General features: G+C 56.6%; 1 protein-coding gene across 2 annotated transcripts; it reads right to left on the bottom strand.

The window, feature by feature from the left end:
* Positions 1-243: 243 nt before the first annotated feature.
* Positions 244-27020, bottom strand: SS18L1 (SS18L1 subunit of BAF chromatin remodeling complex). Of its 2 annotated transcripts, XM_060032633.1 has the most exons (11): positions 26876-27020; positions 14843-14919; positions 14373-14457; positions 13643-13787; positions 12936-13133; positions 12009-12170; positions 11732-11836; positions 10836-10928; positions 4137-4256; positions 2536-2663; positions 244-755 (listed from the first exon to the last, which is right to left on the bottom strand). In XM_060032633.1, the coding sequence occupies exons 1-11, from the start codon at positions 26942-26944 to the stop codon at positions 729-731; spliced, it is 1209 nt and encodes a 402-aa protein (XP_059888616.1). In that variant the 5' UTR covers positions 26945-27020; the 3' UTR covers positions 244-728. The 2 variants fall into 2 exon arrangements, with proteins under 2 accessions (XP_059888616.1, XP_059888615.1); XM_060032632.1 differs by lacking the exon at positions 244-755 and having other exon boundaries at positions 2371-2663.
* Positions 27021-27163: the final 143 nt, after the last annotated feature.

Below are 27163 nucleotides of genomic sequence, written 5' to 3' on the forward strand. Positions count from 1 at the left end.
TGGATTCCTATTTATTTAGAACATAGTCATTGATCCCTCTTTACTTTTTAATACAAAAACATATAACTTTTTGGATAAACACAATTGGTGAGAGACACAGGTAACGAGTGAGCTCTGAAAATAACGGTTCACAGCATCTCCAAATGAGGCTTAGTCATCCTTTCCATCGTGTAACAGAAACTGACGCAAATCACAGAAGATGCCTCCCACCCCCCCCACCCCCCCATCGAGGCACAGGAAGAGGCTGCCATCCAGGGGCTGTGCACACGTGTCCAGCTGCGGTGCGGACAGTGAAAGACAAGTTTACAACCCACGGTGCGACAGTGCAGGAGGAGTGTCAGCCCTAAGGTCTGTTTATACAAGTACGTGGACTATGGCCTCTTGTAGGTGTCCCATCACTGGGCACAGAACACTCTGATGACAAAAGGACCCCTAAAGCTAGCTAGAAACACGGCGGCGGGGGGGGAGGCGGACAAAAAGGGGCAGCCTCTCCGTGTATGGACATACAATACTATACACAGCACCAAATATGTCACACCATCAAAGCGCTGTCTTGCACCGGCGGCGCACGCTCAGCGGCCTACCCCACGTGAAATGTGCCCACTTCACGTGCAGACGCCGCGTGGGGTGAAGGGGCAGCCCGCAGGCCACAGCTCGTCAGAACTGTCACCGGCCTGTCCATCCCAGACAGACGTGCCGCTGCAAGCCTCCATAAGAAGGTTTGTCCTTTACTGCTGGTAATTTCCGTACTGGCCCTGCAAGAGACCAAGACACAGATTACACCCCAACAGTCCTGCATAAGAGGGTCCACGCCCAAGGGTAAGACAGACTCCCGCCCCCCCGCCAACACCCAGGATGAGAGGGGGAGGGAACATAAAAGGCGAGCGACCAAACAGCCTCTGCCTGTTTCCACGAGGCAGGCAGATAAGCGGCCGTCCAGAAGCCACTCTCCAGGCTGCAGCGACTGATTTGGGTCAGAGGGTGGAAGAGGCTGGTTCACCCAGTCACACAGCAGCTCACTGTGCTGGGCCTGGTCCAGGTGCCTCAAGTCACGTCCCCACCCCGAGCCTGCTGTGAACAGGTCTGTGACGGGCTCCCTCAGCCACAAACGACATTGGCACCACTTCCGGCACACTCGGGAACATTCCACACTGCTCTCTTCAAGGTCAAAAAGGTTTCCTCCTTAATTACCCTGCCCTGGGCTTGTTTACTCGTGTTGAAAACTCATCCTCTAAGTATGACTGGTTCATGATCTCTCTTTAGAGAGCAGGGTGAGAAGCATTTAAAAGAATAAAATACAGGACCTTCCTATTCAGGTACCTGAGAAAAACACCCGTCATCCATGTGGTGCCTTGAGATTTCATTAGCCGTGTAAACGGTCATTAGTGCCTATGACCCAGCACAAAAGGCCACCGATGCACAATGAGCCCTTGCAAGGGGCTCTCTTCAAAGGAGGTTCCAAAGATGCCCAGGATAAGTCTCCTCCCGCCCCACTGCCCTGCTCCTGCCCTGAGCTGCAGACGCCAAGGCTCCTCCTGACCGACTCGCATGAGACACACCTGGCCGCCTCAAGACCTCTGCACGGCTGCGTCCCGAGGCTGGCTCACCCTCATCCTCATGTCCTGGCCCCGTGGCACCTCCGCTGAGAGGCCCCCGGACACTTACATTAACCCCTCACGGGTTTCTCTCCCACCAGGAGGGGCTGACATCCATCATCTACCGCCCTTCTCCTCCACGCCTCCAGGTGGAAGTCAGAGGCATCTGAAATTAAGCTTGATTTCCTCTCCACAGCCCTCTGCACCCCGAGAAACGGCAACTGCCTCAAGCAGCCCAGGCTGAAATCCCTGGGGCCGCCCCGACCCGCCTCTCCTACACGCCCCACATCCAGTCCGCCAGCAAATCCCGCTGGCACTACCTCTGAGAGCACCTAGAGTCCCGGAGCCTCTCACCTCTCTCCAGCAGCCACCGTGCTGTCACCAAAGGGTCCGACGGCCTCCAGGGCCCCACCCCACGCAGAGCAGCTCCTCGCCAGGGGGCGAGGCCTCCCTGCCGTCCTGGGAGCCTGAGTGGCTCTGCTCAGGTCTGATGGCCTCGCTGTCGCCCGAGAGAGGGCCTCCCCGACCTGGTCTACGCCAGCCCTGCCCCCCGTCGTTCTGTCCCTTTGCCCTCTGGGTCCTCTTCTCAGAACTACCTGCCGCTGCTCCATCCCGGCGCCAACAGCGCCCGGCTGTGTCAGGCGAGATACAAGCTCTCGAATCTGCCTCGTCGCCGGGGCCCCCAGGCGCGCACCAGACGCCCGACGCTGCTAGGCGCGCGGGGAACACCCGAGGCGTGAAAGGACAAGGACACAGAGCCAGCTGTGTCTGACCGAAGAGGTAATTTTTAAAAACCTTACAGGCTCAGAGAATAAACGTTCTGGAGGGACATTGGGTGCCAGTTCACCCTGTGTTATTGTTTCTCTTGGCGACCAGGGAAACCTTCGTCACGTCTGACGCACGCGGGGGCTGCGAGTCTGGAAACGGGCAGAAGGCTTGCCTGCTCGTAGCCGTAAGGCCGCTGCTGCTGGGCGGACGGGCCCGTCTGAGACGCTCGGTAGCTTCCGTACTGCTGGCCTTGTCCCTGCTGGTAGCTGGAGTACTGCGAGGGGGCGCCCTGGGCAGGCCCTAGAACACACGCGGGAGCCGTGAGACCACCCCATGCCCCCGTCCGCCCGAGCCCCTGACGCTGGTACCCGTTCTCCCTCCACATTAAGCCCGTGCAGTGAAAGCGCCACAGCTGGTGGCTGCGCGGAGTCCCGCGTGGTTCGCAGCTGTGCTCCCACCGCCACCCGGACGGAGCCTGGGGGCCACTCTCAGCGCCCCGGGCCCGCTTCCTGGGACCAGCTTACACCAGTCACGGTGGTCATCGTAAACACGGGAGTCAAACACACAGCAAATGGTGAAAACGCGCGCGAGATGGTAATTGTGCCTCCGGAGCCTAAGTAGATGGTTTAGGAGAAACTGACAAAGGCCGAGTGTTTTTTCCAAAATTGGCTGTTTCTAGGGCTGGGGCACGGGAAACACTGTGGTCCCAGAAGGAAGAAAGTGCTCTAAACCAAAAGGATGGGGCATGTCCAAGGGCCACAGGCACCAACCTGAGCTCCCAAGAGGCAGGGCTGAGACGGTTTGAACAATAAAATAAAGAAGTTTGGATCATAACTCAATGTGTAAAATCAATACCCGTGAGCACCTACCAATATAAATAAACGATCAATAACTAAGTGAATGGAGGAGAAGAGACCCATCTTCCCTACAGAAGAATTCCAAATAATCTATGTAGACCAGCGGTCCCCAACCTTTTTGGCACCAGGGACTGGTTTCACGGAAGACAATTTTTCCACGGAAGGGGGAGGGGGGGATGGCTCAGGCGGTGATGTGAGCGCTGGGGAGCAGCAGATGAAGCCTCGCTCACCCGCCCACCGCTCACCTCCTGCTGTGCGGCCTCGTTCCTAACCGGCGCGGACTGGTACTGGTCCGCGGCCCGGGAGTTGGGGACCCCTGATGTACACAGTGCCCCCTCGAGTGGGGCTGGACCCAGTGATGTCAGAGTCTGGAGGAGGAGAGGGAAGGAAGCCCGACACTGGGGAGGCCTGGCAGACGCCCTTGACCATGTGACCAAGGCCAGACTCAACGGAGGCAAGTCATGCCCACAGGAGGGGACGCAAAGGCGCTTCGCCGTGGTCTTCTTTCCAGAACCCAGGCCAGACAAACCCAACCTGAGGGGGCGTCTAGGCAGTGCCCGCCCAGCCCTCCTCAAAAGTGCCAAGGTCAAGAGGGATGAGGAAAGTCTGAGGAAATTTCGCAGCCCAAGGAGCTGTGGGGCTGATGTCATGTGGGATCCTGGCCTGGTCCCGGACAGAGAAGGACATGCAGGAGAGCCAGTGAGATCCGAAGAAATTGGCTCAGTCCACGTCCATGCACCAACCTTGGTTTCTTAGCTGTGACCACAGGGCCCCGGTAATGGACGAGGTTAACCATGGGGGGACTCTCAGCTTTCCTCACAGCTTTTCCAGAAATCTACAACTGTTCCAAAATAAGAAGCCTGCTGGGCGCCCACCGAATGACGGCGTTCCTGTGATGCCCCCCGCCACCGCTTACCATAGCCTTGCTGCTGCCCAGGGTAGCTCTGCTGGTTGGGGTACTGCTGCTGGGAGTATGTCTGCTGCTGGGCTGTGCCCTGCTGGTACCCCGCCTGCTGCTGGCTGTACTGTGAGTTTCCTGCAGAGGGAAGGAGACATGAGCTCATTTCCAGAGAGCAATGGCAGCTCCGCTGTCCCTCGAGGCATGGGCAGCTGTGGGTTCCCTAGACCGAGTCCACTGCTCCAGTACCTCTTCTTTTCCACAACAATTCAAATTATTTTATTTTATTGGGTTGGCCAAAAAGCTCCTTCAGTTTTTAAGTAAAAATAAAACACAGTTTTCATTTTCACCAAGAACTTTATAGAACAACGTATTCACCGTTTTGTTCCACTACCTTCTGCCATTTTCCAGGTAACTTCATAATTCCATCTTCCCAAAACTTTTCATCCTTTTGAGCAAAGAACTGTTCCAGGTGCCTTTTACCGTCTTCCAGGGAATTGAAATTTTTTCCATTAAGGGAATTCTGTAAAGACCGAAAAAAATGGAAATCCAAAGGTGCAATGTCTGGTGAATACGGTGGATGAATCAGAACTTCCCAGCCAAGCTGTAACAGTTTTTGCCTGGTCATCAAAGAAACATGGGGTCTTGCCTTATCCTGATGGAAGATTATGCGTTTTTTTGTTTTTTGTTTTTTTTTCCGGTACGTGGGCCTCTCACTGTTGCGGCCTCTCCCGTTGCGGAGCACAGGCTCCGGCCGTGCAGGCTCAGCGGCCATGGCTCACGGGCCCAGTCACTCCGCAGCATGTGGGATCTTCCCGGACCGGGGCACGAACCCGTGTCCTCTGCATCGGCAGGCGGACTCCCAACCACTGCGCCACCAGGGAAGCCCAGATTATGCGGTTTTTGCTGACTAATTCTGGACGCTTTTCATCGAGTGCTGCTTCCAGTTGGTCTAATTGGGAGCAGTACTTGTTGGAATTAATCATTTGGTTTTCTGGAAGGAGCTCATAATAGAGGACTCCCTTCCAGTCCCACCATATACACAACTTCACCTTCTTTGGATGAAGACCATCCTTTGGTGTGGTTGGTGGTGGTTTATTTCGCTTGCCCCCTTATCTTCTTCTGTTCCACATTACTGTACAGTATCCACTTTTCATCACCCGTCACAATTTGTTTTAAAAACGGAACATTCTGGTTACGTTTAAGTAGAGAATCACAAGAGGAAATACAGTCAAGAAGGTTTTTTTTGCTTAACTCCTGTGTGGAACCCAAACATCAAAGCGATTAACATAACCAAGCTGGTGCAAATGATCTTCAGAGCTTGATTTGTATATTTTGAGTATGTCAGCTGTCTCCCGCGTGGTACAACGTTGATTGCTCTCAGTTAATGTCTTGATTTGATCGCTGTCGACTTCAACTGGTCTACCCGACCATGGGGCAACATCCAGCAAGAAATCTCCACATGAAACTTCGCAGAGCACTTCTGACACGTTGGGTCAGTCGCAGCACCTTCTCCACACAATGCACAGCTCTGTTTTTGCATTCTGGCTGCGATTTTACCTTTCTTGAAATAATAAAGCATAATGGGCCAAAAATGTTGCTTTTTTTCTTCCATCTTCAATATTAAAATGGCTACACAAAAATTCACCAGTTTTGATTTTTTTTTTTATTTTGTTTTGTTTTGTTTTGCGGTACGCGGGCCTCTCACTGTTGCGGCCTCTCCCGTTGCGGAGCACAGGCTACGGACGCGCAGGCTCAGCGGCCATGGCTCACGGGCCCAGCCGCTCCGCGGCATGTGGGATCTTCCCGGACCGGGGCACGAACCCGCGTCCCCTGCATCAGCAGGCGGACTCTCAACCACTGCGCCACCAGGGAAGCCCTGATTTTTTTTTTTTAAATGCACAGGTATGACAGCTGTCACATACAATCTCACAAAATTACAAAATTGTTTCAAATGAAGTTAAAGACAGCTAAGCGCTACTAGAGCCAGCTTACAGCGAAACCGAATGAACTTTTTGGCCAACACAATGCTTTCTCTTACTGTCTTATAGAAATACAAATGTATCGCCAAAGTGAAGAGCTTAATGCAATTAAGACAAAGACCAATACCAGTGTTGTAGGTAAACTGTGTCCCCCAAAAGAGCTGTTGAGGTCCTGACCCCAGGAACCTGTGGCCTCATTTGGAAATAGGGTCTTTGCAGATGTAATTAGTTAAAGGGAGGTCATACAAGGTTAGGGTGGGCCCTAATCCAGTGGCTGATGTCCTTCTAAGAAGAAGGAGATCTGGACACAGACACAGGGAAAAGCCGTATGATCCCCACAGTTCAAAGGGACCCCAGAAGTTTTGGGACACCCTCGTCTTATTGGCAAACATGCAAGCCAGGGTTCCAGCTCAGACCTGTAATGTGTTTTCCTGTGACTTTATGAACGAAAAGAGGCAGACGTTTGCCCTTGTGTTCTGCATCTATATGTGGGTACAGTCCCAGAGATGTTTCAGGTTCACTTACTTTTTCTTTTCCCAGAGAAAATGGCTTAATTCTCATTTTCAAAACTCTAACTAGCCAGCCAGCACCCGCGCTAAAGCCTCATTTTGGAAGGAAGCTCCTGGTAAGAAAATAACTGGGAGAGCAGTAAACGTATTACCAAGTAATTACCAACAGTTAAAGGGAGTATTGGGGACTTCCCTGGTGGCACAGGGGTTAAGAATCCACCTGCCAATGCAGGGGACACGGGTTCGAGCCCCGGTCCGGGAAGAGCCCACATGCCGTGGAGCAACTAAGCCCGTGTGCCACAACTACTGAGCCTGCGCTCTGGAGCCGGCGAGCCACAACTGCTGAGCCCATGTGCCGCAACTACTGAAGCCTGCGTGCCTAGAGCCCGTGCTCCGCAACAGGAGAGGCCACCGCAGTGAGAAGCCCGCGCACCGCAACGAAGAGTAGCCCCCACTCGCCGCAACTAGAGAAAGCCCACACACAGCAAAGACCCAATGCAGCCAAAAATAAATACATAAAATAAATAAATTTTTTTAAAAAGGGAGTATTAACAACGATTTAAAAATCTTTCTACGTGTGTAATGGAAAAGAACCTAAAAAAAGAATATATATATATACGTGTGTCTGTGTGTGTGTGTGTGTGTGTATAACTGAATCACTTTGCTGTACAGCTGAAACACAACATTGTAAATCAACTATATTTAAACAAAACTTTAAAAATACATTAATAAAAATCTTGCTACGAAGTCTTCCTAATGCAGGTCTTAAGAGTTTTAGATTGGTGTAGAGACTAAATTCCATTCTGTTTTCAAGACACCTTTATAAGAAAACCAATTTAAGTTTAGTTTCATCGTTTTTTTCAAAACCACAGTGTCTGGCCTTTAACCGCAGAGTGTGGGTCTTTCTCTGCATGAGACCCCGTCCTCTAGCAGGAGCAGGCGGGGCGAGGGGACCCGGGGTGTTTACCCCCTGTGGCACCAGACAGCCTGGAAAGGAGGGCTGCTTGTGGTTTTCTTGTTCTTGTCTTTGTTTTTAGTTAATTAAGTTTTTTATAGATTTTTTTTCATTTAAAATATTTTTATTTTATTGTTTATTTATTTATTTTTGGCTGCGTTGGGTCCTTGTTGCTGCGCGCGGGCTTTCTCTAGTGGCGGCAAGCAGGGGCCACTCTTCGTTGTGGTGCACGGGCTTCTCACTGCAGTGGTTTCTCTTGTTGCGAAGCACGGGCTCTAGGCACATGGGCTTCAGTAGTTGTGGCTCACGGGCTCTAGAGTGCAGGCTCAGTAGTTGTGGCACGTGGGCTCAGTAGTTGCGGCATGCAGTCTCAGTAGTTGTGGCACACAGGCTCAGTAGTTGTGGCACGTGGGCTCAGTCGTTGTGGCGCGTGGGCTCTAGATCGCAGGCTTAGTAGTTGTGGTGCATGGGCTTAGTTGCTCCGCAGCATGTGGGATCTTCCCGGACCAGGGCTCGAACCCGTGTCCCCTGCATTGGCAGACGGATTCTTAACCACTGAACCAACCAGGGAAGTCCAGTAAAATGTAAGTATTTTAAAACTGGGATCCTGATAATGTACATTTTAGAATAACAGCTTTATTGAGAGCGAGTTCATGTAGAAAGGCTTAAAACCCCATAAGGAAGTTCAATTTCCAGCTGCGCAGAACAATGAAGGAACACATGCTCTACAGCGCAGGAGCTCTTCTCCAAAGTGGGCTCTGAGGAATCTGCTGGGTTTTCTGATTGGTCATCGTCTAAGGAAACACCTTGATAGCTGCTCCCTCCTCACAACCATGACCAGTCCCAGCAACAATGGCCGATGGGACGGCCGATGGCCGAGGAGGTGTCAGTGACCAGTGGAGACCCAGGTTCACTGTCTTTGTGAGGAATGCATCGGAGAAATTCATCAGAGACTTGGCAGGTTTTCTCCAGGGTTTCAGAGTTATGGGGTCAGTCTGCATATTCTCGTGTCTTACAACCCCTTTTCTCTTTCTAGGATAACGGGTAAAGGAATTAATTCACAGCAGCAGCCGCCGTGGCCTAGACACAGCAGGTGTGCAGGGGGTGAGAACCCGGCGCAACTCTCACGCACCCAGAAAAACCTTCTCTTGACCCGGGGCCAAATCCCAGTAGAAGATGGACCTGTATGGACAACTCTGAAAGGAGAGAGGCAGGACTTCTTTGAACAAGCCTGAGCGATTCTCAGGAGGGTTTCGTGGGAGCAGCAGAGCTGGGGAGCCCAGACTGCTCTTCCTAGAACAGCCTGGGACAGCGACAGCGGCTCCAGGGCCTTCCCTCCACCACTGGCCGGTACAACGACTTCTCTTGTTTTTCCTCTCCTTTTCATTTGTTTCTATCTTTAAGAATCTTGCAACATTCTGTGACATGGCCGTGAAAAAAGGAACCACTTATTTGTGAAAGAAGAGGCTGGTGTTGTCATCAAACGTGGCAGGAACGTGGCCGTAGGACAGCCAGAGGTGCTAATGCACAAGGGTGACCGACCCGTCTATACAGCCTTGTCGCCAAGCAAGGATGAGCCTCGGGGACCCGCGTGGCAGCCATTTGGGGCGGAGCCGTCCCCACCATCCCCAACGCCCAATCACAGTCACCGTCGCCATCGGGGGAAACGCCCCAAACAGCGGTGCTGCAACCCCAGGACTGGGGGGTGTGGGCGGGTCTGGGGGGCCACAGGGTTAGTGCTTTGATTTTCAGTAAGTTTGACTTCTAACTGGGCGATTCAGAAATAAAAAAACAAACCAAGTCCGTCTTCCACAGGTCCGGGGAGGAAGGCCCCCTCCCCCGCCCAGCCTCCTCACCTCCATCGCTGTCCCAGGTGTTTCTCCAGAGGCTGTCTGTGGTGCGTGTGCTCTTAGCGCCCTTTGTTTTATGCAGCAGGTGGCACCCGGACACCCTGGTCCTGTACACCTGGCATGACCCGGGGGAACATGCCACAGAAGCGCCCTGGACGTGTCACAGCGGACACTGGCTCTGTCCAGCCCTTGCTCCTGCAAACCTCACAGACAGGAAATGCCATCGGGACTTCCAGGTTTCCTCTGCAGTGGCCCCGACAGCAACAGTGTCCTGCTCGGCTGGGTCGGCCATGCCCTGGTCCCTTCCTGACACTGGTCCTCTCATTCCGGGGACCCCACAGGGCTCCTGCCAGATACTACCTCCTGTGCACAACCCCAGGACCAGCCACCTGTGCCCCTCAAGGTTCCCCATCCGCCTGGGGGACAAACCTAATTACCAGAAAGTTCTTTCTGTTGGCTTCAGGCGACCCCCTTATTGCTCCCACCCAACATCCTGCCCTTCTCAGGGCCGCAGGCCACTTATGCGCCCAGCCCTCTCAAAGCAAACTCCCCCCCGCACCTCCCACCCTAAGCAAGACCCGGCAGGCCACCGGTTGCGGTATGGCCGGTACCGTGTTAACACGTGCAGGGGTCATTAACAAGGCGGAACAAAATGCTTCCAGATCCAGGAGGAAACTGCGTCGTATGCCACACTTGCCTTAAAAGAAGTCCCTGAATGTTTTAGCAAACTCATCAATTATGAAAGACAATCGTATGCAACCCAAAGCGAGGGTACAGAACTGTGCCCTTCAGACTTCAACGAGCTCGTCCCAGGGAGCAGCGCGCGAGGCAGGCGGGGGCCCTCCCGCGGAGGAGGCTGAGCCCCGCTTTCCTGGAGGGGGAGGAGAGCAGGGTCGAGGAGGGGAAGTGGGGAGTTAGTGTTTATTGGGGACAGCGTGTCAGGTTGGGGAGGCGAGAAGGCTCTGAGATGATGTGGTGATGACGGTGGTCGCACAACAGTATGAATGTGCTTAGTGCCGCTGAACTGTGCACTTAAAAATGGTTAAAATGGTAAACTTTACGTTTTTTACAACTTAAAAAAAATCACCCCAAAAGTCACATTTTCGAGTCACCTGTTCTGTACATATCATCTGCCTTTTCCTCTCCGGGCCCCGGGCAGCCTTGCCATTGTCCCCAATCCTGACGTCCAGACCGAGGCCCAGGACCACGCCACGCTGTGAGCTTAATGGCTCCTCTCCTCTCGGGGCCCCTGGGGCGGCAGGAAGTCCCCGCACCTGAGAACCGTGTGAGAACCGACTATGCCTGTTTCTTCCCAAATCCGTGTTTGGTGACGTCACCTCGGCGGCTTTATCGGCGCCTGGCCCCCATCTCCATACGCCCCACGCCCGTCGGGCCCGGAAACTGAGGCCCGGCCACCTTACCGCCCTCGTAGTAGTGCTGCGTGGACTCCTCAAACGACCGGTCATAGCTCTGCTCCGTGTAGGACGCCGGCTGGTAGGCGTAATCGCCATGTCCTGCAAGCAAACAGGGTGCCCTGCAGTCAGCGGAGGCCCCGGCTGCCCAGACCCAGGAGAGGCCGCGTGAACTCGGGCGTCGGGTCAGGAGACCCCGGCACTGGGTGCGGTCCGGTTTCCCTAGACGGAACCCCCGGGGACACTTCCTGCCGACAGGCAGCTGCGGTTCCCTTACTTTAAAGTGCAGACGGCCACCTGCCCCTCGGGGCAGCGTGAGGACCAACCAGCCACGGTTACAGAGTGTACTCGGTGCCCGATGCGTGACACGCACGTGGACGTCAGCTCTTAACGTCGCTACACGGTCACCATCCCCCCGCCGGCTCCCTTCGGAGCGCGTGACACCTCGTGAGGCCCGGCCACCATTCCACAGGGGGGTCACGGCTTGCCCTTCCCCAGTCTTGGCCACCTCCCCAGCACCAGACCTGCTCACGCACCCTGCCTGGGGGGTCCTCCCCAAATCCCACCCGTCCTCTGCGGCCATGTTAAACGCCACCTCCACAAACCCTGGGGCCACTTGAAGATGCCTGAAAGGTGACACGGAAAAGGAAAAGAAGCTGCAGAAGTTGTAACTGAGCAGCTGGGAGGGGAGCGTTACGAGACAGTCGGCTCACGCTCGTCACCTTCCTGAGAGCATCTCACGATGAACTCGCGTCCATCCTCAGGACTGCGCTCCCAGCCCCAGGGGGCCAGTGCTGGAAGCTCCTCTCAGCAGAGGCCCGCCTCCCGCCCCCAAAGGGGACTCGCTCTGGGGTCCGAATTGGGAACGACCAGTGAGCAGCGGACGGAAGCCACTGCGGCCTCACCGTCCGGGTAGTACTGCTGGCTCATGGGCTCCGAGGCGGCCTGGCCATGGCCGTACTGCTCGCCGCCGTAGTACTCCTCCTGGCCCAGGTACTGCTGGGACGAGCCTAGGGGACAGCGCCGGATGTCACCTCCCCGAGCCCCAGAACCTCCCCAACGGGCCCCCAATCAGAGGACACTCCACCAGGCCCGCCCGGGGGACACGGGGAGGCCTGCCCCACGCACTGCACACACTGCCCCTCCCCCACCGGTTCCCTGCACCGGGGGGGCGGGCCTCACCTTGCTGGGAGGGCCGGTAGGGCGCCATGGGCCGCTGCCCCATCATGCTGCCCGCCTGCCCGCTCTGGCCCATCATGGCCATGGACTGGCCCTGGTAGTGCTGGCTCCCGCCCTGGGCCGCGCTGTAGTGGGACGAGGCTGCCTGCTGGTGCATCATGGACACTGGGGGACACGACAGACCCCGTGTAACCCACGAAGCTCCTGGGCGGCACCCCGCAGACCCGCCTGAGCCCTCCTCCCGGGCTGGGCCTGTGCAGCTCTGCCCCGCGAGGCCACGCCACCCTTCCCGCCAACGCGCCTTTGGGCAACTCATAAAATGTGAAATGCCGGCCCCACGCCCCTAAGTCCCCAAGGCTGGTCCCAGAGGAGCCTATCGCCTTGCCTCCCCCAAGACCTGGGTCTCGAAGGCTCCAGTGGGGGCCCCGCCTGCCTGTCTTTTCCTGCCACCCCTGCTCGGGACCCTCCAGGGCAGCACCGTCCAGCACAGGGGACGTGAGCCACGTCAGAGAATGAGAAGAAACAGGGGGAATCTATTTCAGTGACATTTTACTTGACTCAATGTATCCAAACTAGATTGTCTTCAATGTGTAATTAGCGTAGCGAGAGCTAAGGAGATAATTCCCATCCTCTTTTTCTGTTCTAAGCCTTTGAACCCCGGTGCGTCTGACTGTCGTGGGACACCCTGGTTGGGACCTGACGCTTCCCAAGCGCTCAAGGCCCCGCAGCCCTACCTGCCCTTCAGCCTCCCACTCCTGTGCACTGGCTGCCACCCAGTCCTCCCAGCGGGGCGGCTGCTGCCCCTCCTCAGAGCCTCCCCTGAAGCCGCCCAGCCCCCGGCCCTCGCCCCTTGGGGGTTTCCGGAGGAGGGTGGCCCTGGGGACCATGTTGGCCTGCGCTGGAGGGGAGCGGGGTCTCTGGGGATGGTACCTGGGTTGGACTGCATGTTGATGTTGGCCCGGGACACGTAGCTGCTGATGGCGCCCTGGCCCTGCAGGGGGATGCTCTGCGAGGCCGGTCCCGAGTGGCTGTAGCCGGGCCCCGAGCCGTGGCTGCTGCCGGACATGCTCATGGAGGTGGTGGGCAGCGTGCTCTGCGCCGTCTGCTGCAGGGTCACGTGGTTCGGACCTGCCAGGGCGGTGGCGGGGGGGCACGCTGAAACCCACCAAAGACCACCTCTGACGGCAGCCCTGGCCTCGCGCTAGGGCCTCCCCCCCGCCCCCCGGGCCAGCTTCCTTCACGCGGCTGTTGGGGGGAGGCTGACCATGGTCAAGGACGCAACGAGCGAGGGACACGGGCGCGTGACCAGGAAATGCACACACGTGCTGAGCGCGCAGAGGGGTCGCCTGCTCCCTGTTACCTTTATCAATGGTTCCCGACGGCTAGTGGCGGTTCTCAACCCAAGGACAGGAGCCCCACACGGAAGCCCGCGCTCTGAGGTGACGCAGCCCCAGTTCGCAGGGGACCTGGAATAAGGGCCTTATCCCTCCGCGTTTCACCCTGAGCACGTGCGCCTGCAGCAGGGCCTCCGGTAGGAGAGGGTCCCCACCGCGGTGGCCGGCCACCCGGGAGCCCAGTCGGTGACCCCGTTGCCCCCCGGAACCAACCCAGAGCCCAGCGCGCCCAGGGCCGCTCACCGTTGCCGATCTGGGCCTGCATGAGGGAGGGTGGCGGCAGGCCCGCGCTGATGGCGTCGCTGAGGCTGCCCTGCGAGTGCAGGCCCTGGCCCGAGCCGCTCTGCGACAGCCCTCCGGGGCCCAGCGCCAGGCTCTGGGTTGGCGGCTGTGGCAGCGGGAAGGGCACCGAGAGGGTTAGCGTGGAGAAGGGCCACCAGGAGCCGCTCCGGGGGCTCAGCCGCCCTGAGACCCACAGCCATACTCCATGGCTGCCGGCCAGCACCTCCAGGGTGGGACACCGCCCTCATGCAGCTGGACGCCGCTGACTGCCGGCTCGGACACCTCAGGCCAAGATGGAAATGCTATGCCAAGCATTCCCCGGGCTATCGACACACACTTGGAGGTTTAAAGCCGGGCCCCCCTTTCCTGGGACTCAGGGAGCTGCGTCCACCTCACCTTGCCCACGCCCGCCCCACCCCTCTTGGTCTCAGCTGGCCAGCCGGCTCTGGCCCTCACACCCCCTGTGCCCCAGGGCCCTTGCACAGCCTGTCCTGCGCCTCAGCACCGGGTTCCCAGGGTGCTCTCCCCCCACCAGCCCAAGCCCACCTCTGATCACAGGAGGCAGACGGGAGGTGGAGCTCACCAGTGACCCCTGGCAACCTCACCTCCCAGATCTGGACCAAAGAGCAGCCCCGAAGGTTTGGACAACGCTGTCTACACCTGGGCCCCCCACCCCATGGCAGGCACTCACGGCGGGCAGCAGGGACTGCATGTTCTGGTTAGAATCCGCGATCGTGGCCAGGTAGACCAGGTTCCGGTGCAGGATCTGCTGGTACCTGCAGGCGAGGGAGCGGCTGAGGGGGAGGAGGGTGTGCACGGGCAGGCGGCACAGTGCTCTGCGGTCCAGGATGAGGGGGGAGACCCTCGACCTGGTGGCCAAGGGGGAGTGGCTGCCGGGTCAGTTCAGAGAATGGGGGGGGCCCTGGGGTCACACGAGGTCCCACCTGGAGGAGCTCGCTGTCCCCTGGTGCGGCTGGCCTGGGCCCCCCCAGTGGTCCCCTCTCCCCCACACTCCCACTCCCCTCCAAACCTGCCCACCTCTCCCTGGGGAGCCACCCAGGGGCGCTGACCCAGCAGCTTAGCTGACCCTGAGGGCCCACTCGCTCAGGCCACCAAGCCCCAGAGGCAGCCGGGACGGGCACGGGCGGCCATGCCACTCACTGGGTGCACTCGGCCGTCTTGCCCTTGCTCTGATAGTCCAGGATGCACTGGATCAGGTGGTGGTTCTCGTCCAGCATCTGAAGGAGAAGCAGACGTGAGCGGGGGAACACGGTGCGTCTGCGGGCGGCCCGCTGCGGGGCTCGTGAGCCCCGGCTCACGGCTCACGCGGCCCAGCGGTGCCCGTCAGCAGAACTGCCCCCTCACGGCCCCATCCAGCAGGGCCGAGCACTTTCCACATCCCTGTGCCAAGCATGCAGCCCTGCAGGCACCAGGGCCCATCCCTCCCCACACCCGCCCTGCGCCCCCAGTCCAGGTTCTCACTCTGCACAGGAAACCCACAGCCTGCAGGACCCGTTTTCTAGGGCCCTTGGCCCCGGTGCTTCTGTCCAGCAAGGGTGGACCCGGAGTCTGGAATGTGAGGGTCACAAATCACGGCCACACGGTGGGGACTCCGGGGGGGGCAGCCTGCACCCCTGCGAGCATCTCCTAGACCCACGAAGCTGCTGCCCCAGGACGGCCGCTCGGCGACAGCACCTGGGTGGCCCGCGGAGACAGGAGGGGACAGAGGCCGCAGAAGAGGGAGGAAGATCGCGTGGGAGCGTGGGAGGGGCCGCACATGGCCGGCCAGGAGGCCTGGCGTGGACACTCCCCACCTGGACGTGGGGCGGGGGTAGGGGGACCCGAGCGCCGAGGGCCAGCCCTGCCGCGGCCTTGCTCGCCTCTCCCTCCCCGCTCAGCCCCTGAGCCTTCGGGGTCGGTTTCCCTTGTTCGGGTTTTTAGTTATAACCTCCTCCTCTATGCTTGACTGTGTTCTCCCCACTGCGGAGATGATGCCCAAATTCAGCCATTCCCATCCTGGCCAAGGAGCCGGCCCGAGACAGGGAACCACCAGAGGGCGCTCTGGGCCGGGGCTGCCGGTGGGGCCCACCCATAGGCAGGCGATCAAACCCAGGGGGACCGGGCATCCCGGCCGTTTGCCCAGGAAGACTTCCCCAGATGAATTAAGAAAGGAAAGCCACCACCAAAGGCCATGTCCTCTCCCTCTCAGAGCCACCCTTAAAAGGCTCCACGGGCTCTACCTCCTGGCCTCACGATGCCCGGCAGGAATCCTCTCCCAAGGCCACACACTCCGCACGCACGGGTGTCCATTCAGCGTCATTCGTGTCAGCTCGAAAAAGGGGGGACGCCAAATGCTCAGTGACGGGACGACTTAAGCAATGACAGGAAACCACAGGATGAGTCGTTAACCGGACATTACAAACGTCTTTGTAGTTTTTACAAGCCGGAGAAAAATGTTACACTGTTAGGATATTTTTTTTAAGCAAGGTACCAACTTCACTGAGATGAAGTTTTCCATAACTTCACCTCAGTGAAGTTATGGAAAAAAGACCAGGACACATTGCGGGGAGGATGGCGGGCTGGGTGTGCGCTGAGGTCCAAACCCTCCCAGACCTGGCTGGTGGGAAAGGGGTGAAGACAGTAACCCTTCACCAGGACAAAGTGAACACAGCTGAAACAGCAGCGCAGGCAGCAGGATTCTAGAAGCGGAAGCAACTGGAAGAGCAAGAACTCAATTAGCAGAACCCAGGTGCCGGATGTGACGCAGACCCACACTGGGGACCCACCAGGCTTGGGAGGGTTGAGGCTCTGGGAGCTTCCCCACAGCTACCTGGCAGGAGTCCCCAAGGGGGGATTCAGGGAAAATGACCAGCCCGGGAGGAAAGTACCAGACATCGACAGCAGGGGGACACCTCTAGCCAAGACCTCAGATGGGTGACCCGCACCAGCGTTTCCCGGAAGCCTGTAAATTAGATCCAACAAAACCAGCGACAGAGGCCAAAAGCTGGAGGAGACGAAGATTATGCAAGAAGGAAACTTGAAATACAAAAAGAAAGAAAACCCAACTATTATTAATATCCTCAAAGATAAAAGAAGTTATTGGATCTATTTTTTTTAAATAACACTATTAAACAGAACAGAGAACAAAAAGAGCTCTGGGGTATTTAAAATACATTGACCACGACAAAAAAATCGACAGAAGAGTTGGAACATGAAGTAGTAGAAAACTCCTAGACAGCGGAGCAAAAGACCGATGTAGAAAACAGAAAGGGTAATGAAATTGAAGGACAATCCAAATGGCCAAAAACAATTCTTCTAGGACTTTCAGAAAGACAGGAAGGAAGAAATGCATCCAAAAATAATTGTTCAAGGGACTTCCCTGGCGGTCCAGTGGTAAAGGATCCGCCTTCCAATGCAGGGGACGCGGGTTCGACCCCTGGTCTGGGAACTAAGATCCCACATGCCGTGGGGCTACTAAGCCCACGTGCCTCAACTAGAGAGCCCACATGCCGCAACCTACAGAGTCCATGCCCTCTGGAGCCCGTGCACCATAACCAGAGAAGAGAAAACCCGCATGTTACAACTAGAGAGAAAAAAAATCTGCACATCACAACTAGAGAGCAGCCCGTGCACCACAACGAAGAACCCGCGCCACAATGAAAGGTCCTGCATGCCACAACTAAGACCCGACGCAGCCAAAAAATTAAATAAATAAATAAAATTTATAAAAAACAAAAATAATTGTTCAAGACTTTTCCTCAGAACTTGAAGGATGTGAATGTCCAGATGGAAAGGTTCTCAAAGGACCCAGCTTGACAAACACACTGGGGCACAGCAAGGTCCTAAAAATGAATGGAGTGAAAAGCACAGTACTGAGCACCTCCACACAGGATAGAAGCTTCGGGCAGCAAAGGAGCAATGGCCCAATTGCGAGGGAGACTCTATAGAAGCGACGACAGGATCAAAAGCAGGAACCCCTGAGTGACGACCAAATCCTCGAGGGACTTCCAGAGGAGGGATGACAGGAGCCTAAGGGAGACACTGAGGAGGGATAACAGGACCTGAGAGAGACTTCATGAGGGGAGATACCCTGATCCTGAGGGAGACTTTCGAAGGAGTGATGAGCTGATCCTGACAGAGACTCCTGAGGAGGGATGGTGCAAATCTGAGGGGACTTTCTGAGGAGGGGTGAACCGATCTCGAAGGAGACTTCTGCAGGGGGTGACCTGACCCTGAGGGAGACTTTCTGGGGGAAAATGACCTGATTCTGAGGAGACTTCCTGAGGAAGAATGACCTGATCCTGAGGGAGACTTCCTGAGGAAGAATGACCCGACCCTGAGGGAGACTTTCTGAGGAAGAATGACCCGACCCTGAGGGAGACTTTCTGGGGGGAAATGACCTGATCCTGAGGGAGACTTCCTGAGGAAGAATGACCTGATCCTGAGGGAGACTTTCTGAGGAAGAATGACCTGATCCTGAGGGAGACTTTCTGAGGAAGAATGACCTGATCCTGAGGGAGACTTTCTGAGGAAGAATGACCCAATCCTGAGGGAGACTTCCTGACGATGGATGGCCCAGATCAGTCAGAGGCTTCCTAAGGAGGGACAACCCTATCCTTGGAAAGACTTTCTGAGAGGGATTACCCAATCCCCAGGGAGACTTCCTGAAGAGAATGACCTGACACTGAGGAAGACTTTCAGAAAAGTCCTGACCCGATCCTGTGGGGGAGATTCTGAGGAGTGATGACCTGATCCTGAGAGGCAGTTTCTGAGGAGGGATGACCCCATCCTGAGAGAGATTTCCTGAGGAAGGATTAGCCAATTCTGACGGGGACTTTCTGAAAAGAATAACCTGACTAAAGGTGTCTTTCAGAGGAGAAAGACTGACAGACTACCTGAGCTGAGGAGGCTTCCATGGCTGGAAGAAAGTCTGGGATAAACTAGTGAGAAGTGATTAAAAATAAAGTGAGGGGTCTTCCCTGGTGGCGCAGTGGTTAAGAATCCGCCTGCCAGTGCAGGGGACACGGGTTTGATCCCTGGTCCAGGAAGATCCCACATGCCGCGGAGCAACTAAGCCCGTGTGCCACAACTACTGAGCCTGCGCTCTAGAGCCCGCAAGCCACAACTACTGAGCCCGCGTGCCACAACTACTGAAGCCCGTGCACCTAAAGACCCTGCTCCGCAACAAGAGAAGCCACTGCAATGAGAAGCCTGTGCACCACAACGAAGAGTAGCCCCCGCTCGGTGCAACTAGAGAAAGCCCGTGTGCAGCAATGAAGAAACAAAGCAGCCGAAGATAAATAAATAAAAATAAATACATTTATTTAAAAAAAAAAAGTGAGATTGCCAACTGCAGGGAGAAGAAAAGACTGGGCAGGAAAAATGATCACGTGATCCTGCATGGAACAACAGTTTCATCATCACAGCCAGAGGTGAATCTAATCCCAACCACCAGGAAGCCATACTGGGGCAACGGGAGCACAGGTGTGTGGTGGGGGAGGGGCATGCAAATGAGCCAAGTCCCCCTTTTCCATCATCATCATGTGAGGCCAACAAATGTTATGGACTGAGTATCTGCTGTCCCACCAAAACTCCTATGTTGAAGCCCTAATTCCCAATGTGATGGCACCCGGACGTGGGGCCTTTGGGAGGTAATTAGGTTTAGATGAGGTCATGGGGGTAGAGCCCCCATCAGGAGATCACTGCCTTTGTGAGAAGGAGACAACACCAGAGCATCCTCTGTCTGCTGTGTGAAGACAGCGAGAAGATGACGGTCTGCAAGCCAGGGAGCAGGTCCTCGCTGGGAATCAACTCTGCCACCACCTTGGTCTCGGACTTGCTGTGACTACTGAATGTCCATGGTATTCTGTTATCATAGCCTCAGTGCATTAAGTCAACAGACAATGCTTAAAGCTAAAAGCATTCCAGAAGTAGCCACTTGGTTTAGCAATGATGAGAGCCAGAGGGTGCTGCTGGGAGGTGGGAAACAGCACAGGGGTGGAAGAATGACCCCTAATTTTTAATACAAGCTCCACAGCACTATTTGATTCTTTATGTGCAGGCAGAGTTTTGCTGAGTAATCTAATCTAACCTAGAAACAAGAAATAGGTGACAAGAGGGAAACCCTGGCTCTCTCCAGATTGGAGATTAGAATATAGATCTTATTTCTTACATGCCTTTGTGTTCACTGAAATTTCTAAGAGAGGCATTTGTTACTGTTATCATTTAAAAGGTGATTTTATTTTTATTATTTTTTTAAAGTTTCTTTTTTTGATCTTTAAAATTTTTAAATTTTTTTCCTTTTTTCTATTTCTTTAATATTGGAGTATAGCTGATTTACAACATTGTGTAAGAGGTGGTTTTCAAGCGTCTGGGGTTGCCGGGGCTGGGTGGGTCCAGGGCTTACCTACTCTTCTCTCTCCCTGGTGTGTGTCTAAAAATGTGTACCCTAGTACACAGCTGAAAAATAAAGTCACCACTTAACTGACGGGAAGATTAGCGATCTGCTTCTTCACGTACTTATTGCTGTGTCTCCCGAGCTTCCTCACACGTGATTCTGTGTATTCCTGCACAGAAGGCACATCCCTCACTCTCTGCCCTCTTGGGAAGCCTGATTTTCTATAGATTCAGGGGTGACGGGGCAGGTGATGTTGCAGAGAAAGGCTCTGAAGCCTGAGGGCTGAAACCCAAGTGCCAGGCGTGGCCCAGGGCCTCCGGAGGCGAGGATGCTGGGGGCAGGGAGTAGAGACAGTGGCCACATCATCTGGAGGAGCTGGAGCTCAGCATCGAGGGCCACAGCCGCCGAGTGGTGGTGAGATCCCCGTCTCTGAAGGCCTGTCCTAGGCCCAGGCGAGCGTGATGGAGAGGCGACCAGACCCCACTCATGCTCACGGCGGAGCAGGCAGCAGGCGGCCGGAGCTGGGGAGAGATGGCCGTGGGCACACGTCTGCTTGGTGCCACAAGGCGGCAGCGTGTCGATCATGATTTTAGCAGCGGACACCCCGGTGGGCACCCAGGGATGGCATCTGGGCCGTGGCTGGAAAGCTGACCGGGAACGTGCCGGTGGAGGTGAGAGGAAGGGCAGCTCAGGTGGAGGGGACAGCACAGGTAAAAGGCCTGGTGGAGCAGGGCACGTCCAAAAACGGAGACAAAGTTCCAGGAACCTGGAGAAGAGGGTGTGGCACGTCGGAGACGGGGAACGGTGGGGCAGCTGGGGGACAGGGAGTCCTGTGCCCAGCAAAGAGGGTGACTTTCTGAACCTGAGCCTGGGATGACTGCAGAGGCTGATGGGACCAAGGTCACAACACACATGGGCGCCTCCGTTACCCGCTGCCTCATCACAAACATCCCCACGTGCCGTGGTGAAAGCGACAGTTCCTTAGTTCTCATGATTCTGGGCTGTCAGGGTGGGTCTGCTGTGGGTCTCACGTGGGCTCAGCACTGGGGTCAGGTCGGGGCCTTCTGCATGTGGTCACCCTGGTGGTCTCAGGGCTCCGAGAGGGCACCTGAAGGCACAGGCCTCACACCAAGCCTCCCCGTGGGGGCGGGAACACAGTGCAGACCCGGGGGGTGTCCCTCCTTGGCTGCTGTTTCTGTGACGATCAACCACAGGCTTTACAAGGGGCTGGACTCGGCTGTGAAGGAACTGATGACTGACGTGGGAGCTCCGCTGCCCGTGGGCCTGCCTGGCCGTGAGGACACGCAGGCGAGGACGCAGGGCCCGGCTCAGGGGACATGTCTGGGGCTGTGGGCGCCACACGCGGGGTCCAGACTGGGTGGGTGAGGGAGCGAGGATGACAGGGAACTGGGAGGGCGAGGGACTGGGGGTCCTAGAGACCACAAAGAGCTGGGCTGGGGCCACCGGGGGAACCTGGGTGAGGATCTCTGAAGGGGGAGTGGTCCCTCACGACGACCCCGGAATAGGGGCCACAGAGGGGCCTGGAAGCCCTGAGGCTTGCCGCTGAGGGGGGCTCAGGTCACCCCACAATGGGCAGAAAGACCCTTCACAACCTCCCTGTGGCTGTTTTTGTAATTAACAAAGTTGCTGCCCTTTAAGTGGGAAGAGGTTCATGGATGGGCTGAAGTCCAGGCAGCCCCAAGGGAAGGGTGGGCCTTGCACCTCCCACCCTCGGCTGCCATTCCAGCCGACCTCGGATAGCTCTGGAAGCATCCCCTGCCCCCCGCCCCCGCTGCGTGCACACAGGGAACATTCCCGTCCCGCTGGTCTCCCAGTCTCCCTGGTATCTTGGAGACTGTCCCGTTTCAGCCACAAAGATGCCCCCCTCATTGTTTCCTAGGCTCCAGAGAATTCCACGGAACAAACAAACACGTGGTACTCAGTCAGTCTCTGGCTTCTGTAGCTACAAACAAGGCCACAGTGCATGCCCCCACACGTGGGGTGGACTCCACGTGAGATCAGTCTTGGGAACCACCCGAGGCATGAGCGGCACAAGCCCGGGGCCAGCTGGAGAGCTGGGCGAGCATCACCAGGTGGCTGAACCCTTCTTCCCACCGCAGCTCTCAGGACCGACGCTGCTAATTGATCAGGGCTGCTTCTCCCCAGCACACGGGCAGCCACCACTGCAGGGGACGCACGAGCTGCACCGCAGACTCTGCTGATGGACGCTGACAGGACCCCTTCGAACATATTTACCTGATTGGAGAATCCGTGAATCAGGTGTGCGGGTTTCAAAACACCCCAAACGTTACTCCCATGGTGTCCCTGGGAAGGGCTGGCCCCCGCCTCGTGGTCCTACCTGTGTCTGACACACGTGTTCAACTTCCAAAGACTCTAAGGACGCGATAAGACACGTTAACGTGGACACAACTGCAAACACATGTCCACCTTCCTCAAGCGACTTGGGGCCACCTCCTGTCTCAGTCACCACCACTCCGCCCCCGTGAGCGCAGCTCCCTCTGCCTCGACCCTGGACTCCAGGTGGCTCCCTGTGGTTTGGAATCTCCTCCCCTTCAGAATCCACTCATCACTTCCAGTCAAGGGTCCAATCAAAAGGCTGAGACCGGCACTTGCAAGGTCACGTGCCTTCCTGTGCCAGGTGATCACGTCTAACCACGTGATCAACACCTGCGTTGGAGCAACACCTGCGTTGGAGCAGCGCCTGCAGGAGGGCTCTGTGCCCAGTTTCACTGGGCAGAGGGGACAGAGGCCTGGCGGTGGCTGTTCCCTCCCGGAGAATACACTTCCCCACCCACAGGGACTGCACTCAGAGCCTCCATGGGGCAGGTTCAAGTGTGCTCAGGGGCAGCACCCTGGCCCGGGTCCCATCCCCGCCCCTCCCCAGGGCTGGCCCCAAGGACCAGAGTGAAGGGACACGATCACTGCCATTCCCGGAGACCCTTCCCAGGTTCTGCTCACTGGGGAGAAAGCGCTTTCAGAAATGATTAATTAGCCAAGTTCGTGGGAGTCTCAGAGTCCCCAGGCCATCCTCAACTGTGAAGGCAGCTCTAATATTTTAAACGGCCAATTTACCTCCCTTACAAATTAGCCTACACATTCTTTTTTTTTTTTTAATATTTATTTGGTCGCTCCGGGTCTTAGTTGCGGCAGGCAGGCTCCTTAGTCTCAGCACGTGGGCTCCTTAGTTGCAGCATGCATGCGGGGTCTAGTTCCCGGACCAGGGCTCGAAGCCGGGCCCCCTGCACTGGGAGCGAGGAGTCTTAACCACTGCGCCACCAGGCAAGCCCCTGTCCCACATTCTATAAGAGAAGTTTCAGGTCTGAGAGAGCACAGGGCATCCCCCTGCAACCCAGATGGCCATCCCTTACCCCTGTGGGCCCGCCCCTGCCCCTGGGCACAGAGGACACGGGGACCAGGCCACCGCCCTGTTGGTCTCACTCTCCCGTGCCAGGCCCATAACAGCTGCCCACCTGTCCCACAGCTCCTGTGGAGCCTGTCTCCCCCTGCACGAGGTGCTGGGGGTACAGAGGGACAAGCCACCATTCCCGCTCTCCGGCCAAGGAAACAAATTAAGGAAACCAATACAAACAGTAATGATAAAACTTACATTTATTAAGCAACTACTATGTGCTACGCGGCAACGAGGCCCCACACGGCAGCCGAGGCCCGCTCCCGGGGGCCCCTCCAACGTGCCCCAGCCCAGCTGTGCGGCCCACGGAGACGGTGGCAGCCCCACCCCCACCGGTGGCGTCTGGAGCACGGCCTCTGGTCCCAAACCAGGGAGAGCAGCGCAGGGCAGGTTCTGGCCTGCAGGCCAGCTGGTCAGCTACAGGGCCACTGGAGTTTGCTGAGACACGGCTCACCTCCACCTCAGGACCTCTGGCAAAGTCACGTCCCCTGTGGTTCTCACCTGCGTCGCACCTGCACTAATGCTATGCTTGGTCACCACAAGCAAAACCACCTGAGCACGCAGCCCAGGTGCCCCAGATCAGGCTGGCTCTCCCAGCCCCGCCGCTTTTGGCGCCTGTACCTGCTCCCTGCAGACCAAAGGCAGGACCACCCAAGACTTCCTCAGTCTTTGAGACCCTTCCTACCCCTGCTCCTTGGTTCTCCTTGTCTGGTACACCCCTCCCCCATGCATCCTCTTTTATGAGTTGAACTGTGTCCCTCAAAATGATACGTTCAAGTCCTAACTCCCAGTGTCTGTGATCAGGGCCTTATTTGGAAATAGGGTCTTTGCAAATGTAATCAACTTACATTTGAGGTCACACGGATTCGGGTGGGCCCTAAATCTTGTGACTGGTGTCCTTATGAGAAAAGGGAAATTGGACACAGAGACACACACAGGAAGAGGGGCCACACGAAGATGGAGGCAGAGGTGGGGGGGACGCGTCTGCGAGACGAGGAGCTCCAAGGGCTGCCAGCAAACCCCAGAAGCTCAGAGGAAAGCCTGGAACAGATCCTCCCTCAGAACCCCAGGAAGGAACCAACCCTGCCAACACTGTGACTTCGGACTTCTGCCCACTGGAACTGTAAGAAAATTAATTTCTGCTGTTTTAAACTACCCCGTTTGTGGTAATCTGTTATGGCAGCCACAGGAAGCGAATACAACTGCCTATCCCAAACACTTGCACTAATGGAACCAGTGTCACAGATGTTCCAGCGTGTACCAGACACTGACTATGCCGGACACTGTGCCAACCTGGGAAGACAACAAGAACAGGTCAGCGACACGAAAACCTGGGAGCCCAAGTGATGTGTCAAAGTGCTATACTCACCACATGACTCTCAAGGGGGCATGACGAGGGGACATTTCAGTGGGGCCTTGAAGGCAGAGTAGGAGTTTGCCGGGCAGGCTCCTATCCAAACATACTCTAAGGACAAGACTATACTTCTTGCTCTCTGACTACCTTGCACGCTTCCAAGGAACCCCTGGCTTTTCTCCATGCTCTGAGCATGAGCACGTGCTGTGGACACAGAGTGCAGAACACGGACCTCTCATGCCCTCTCAGGACACCAGTAAAAGAGCCCCGGGTATGTATATGTACGGACAAAACAGCAAGGTGAGTACACGGACTGCGAGCCCTACCAGGTCAAATCAGGTGACAGCCTAAGGTGAAGACCCATCTCCAAAGGTCAGCAGGCAGATTTTCTGCCCCGGGATGCAGTCTTTCTGGTCTGAGGTTTGGAAGCAGTGCTCCAACACACACTTTTGCCTGGAGACTTCGGGGAGCTTTAATAGGGGGTGGGTGCAAAGTGCAAATAACTGGATGAATGTTGACGCCAAGGCACCTTCAGGAACAGTGACTACACTCATCACACTTAAGCTCCATAAAGCCAGGGTCCGCAGAGGCCCTCGGGCTGCCAGCATGTGCATCTGAGCCACAACGCTTGACTCCGCCCAGCCCATTGTCCCACACAGAAGTCACTGTCGGGGCAGAGCCGCTGTCTGGCCTCTACCTTAGCAGTGGGCACTCAGCCTCCCTATACCTGTGCCCTGATTGATAAAATGTGGATGACAATAACCACCACGAGAAAGTAAATGAACTAAGACCTGCAAAGCCCTCAGAATAAGGCCTGGTATACAGTAAGCACCCCATAAGTGTTGACTAAACAAATAAAAACACCCCACTTTTAAACCTGTATTTCTCCTGCTCCTCAAGTCATCTCTTTCCTATTTAGCGTTTACTGAGGCTTCTAATTTGTCAAAACCAGTCACAGCAAAAGTAGTCTCAAAATAGCCAAGAGGCTGAGGACAAGTCCCCCAGGTCCTGTCACGTCATCAAGGAAGAAGGGCTATGACCATCAAGGTGAGTCCCTTGGGGAAAAAGGAGGCTCATGGAAACCAAGGGATACTGCCAAGGACCCCAGATTAGAAAAGAAAACAACGTAGCTACCAAAGACACTGAGAAAATTCAAATGGGAACGACTAACACCCCCTTTCTTCTGAGCTTATCTTCTAAACACAAACAGCAGGAAAATTTAAATCTCAATTTCAAAACTTAAGGCTTTGTTAAAGGTGCCCCCAAGCCCAGAAGGTTATCTCTAGAAAACCACGAGGCCAAACTTACAGAACGCGGGCAAGGCTGTAAAGCGAATCTGTAAAGTTTCTGTTAGGTGAGAAGGTTGGCCAGGTGTCACGCTGAAAAACAATTTGACACTCGAATAAGGGCGGCGAAGCTTGGCCAGCAGGTCAGCCCCGAGGTGTCGCGCGCTCCTTAAAGGGTTGCGGGGCTGCTGGAACGTCGTCCCACACTCTGGATGCGCCCCTTTGTGCCTCGGACTGCCAACACCTAAGGCGGCGGGCGTGGCCGGGTCCCCGTCGCCCCATGCGCCCCGTGGCGCCTCCACCAGTCAAGCTGCGCGCAGGGACCGGGGACGCCCACCTCGCAGAGTCACGGCTTTCACCAGCCAGGTGGGTCCCCTTAGCGCGCCGAGCGGCCAGCGGACACCACCCCGCGGGCACCCGGTCCCGCCGCCTTGCGCCCCTGCCCGCAGACCCTGGTCCCGAAAGCGGCGGGTCCCCACTGTGCCTGGCGCGGCCCGGGGTCGTTCACGGCTTGGCTCCGCCGACACCACCCCGCGGGCCGCCCCGCGCCCCCGCCCAGGCTGGCGCACGCCGGCCGCGAAGCGCGCGCCGGGCCACGGCGGGGTCGCGGCGGTCGACTGCGCCCCGGCTTTGTTCGAGCCCCGCGCCCGCCGGCTGCCCTCGACCCGGCCCGGCACCCACCCGCACCCCGCGGCCCCGCAGCCCCGGCCCGCGGCTCCCAGCCCACCTTCTGGATGGTTTGCTGCGTGACCTCCCCTTTGCCTCTCGGCCGGGCGGACGCGAAGGCCACCGACATGGTCGTGGGTGCGGGATCAGCCCGAGATCATCGGGGTTTATTCTCCGGCTGCTCTCGGCGGCCAGAGGCGCTCATTCTCCGCAGTCGCTGGGGGGCGGGGGGCGTGGGGGGCGCCGCGCCGTGGGCTCGCCCGCCCCTGCGCCGCCGCGTTGCCCTCGGGCCCGCCGCGCCGCCGCCCCGCCCACCGCCTCAGCCTGAGGACGAGCCCCACACGGCGCC

The sequence above is a fragment of the Delphinus delphis genome, chromosome 15 (assembly GCF_949987515.2).
Source record: "Delphinus delphis chromosome 15, mDelDel1.2, whole genome shotgun sequence".
Lineage (NCBI taxonomy): Eukaryota > Metazoa > Chordata > Mammalia > Artiodactyla > Delphinidae > Delphinus > Delphinus delphis.

Excerpts from the sequence above, each read along its gene's own strand:
- SS18L1 (XM_060032632.1), bottom strand. The coding sequence starts at position 26,944 with ATGTCGGTGGCCTTCGCGTCCGCCCGGCCGAGAGGCAAAGGGGAGGTC. Across the intron at positions 12,171-12,935 it reads CAACATGCAGTCCAACCCAG|TGTCCATGATGCACCAGCAG; the intron begins GTACCATCCCCA and ends CGTGTCCCCCAG. Across the intron at positions 2,664-4,136 it reads TGGGCAGCAGCAAGGCTATG|GGCCTGCCCAGGGCGCCCCC; the intron begins GTAAGCGGTGGC and ends CGTGTGTTCTAG.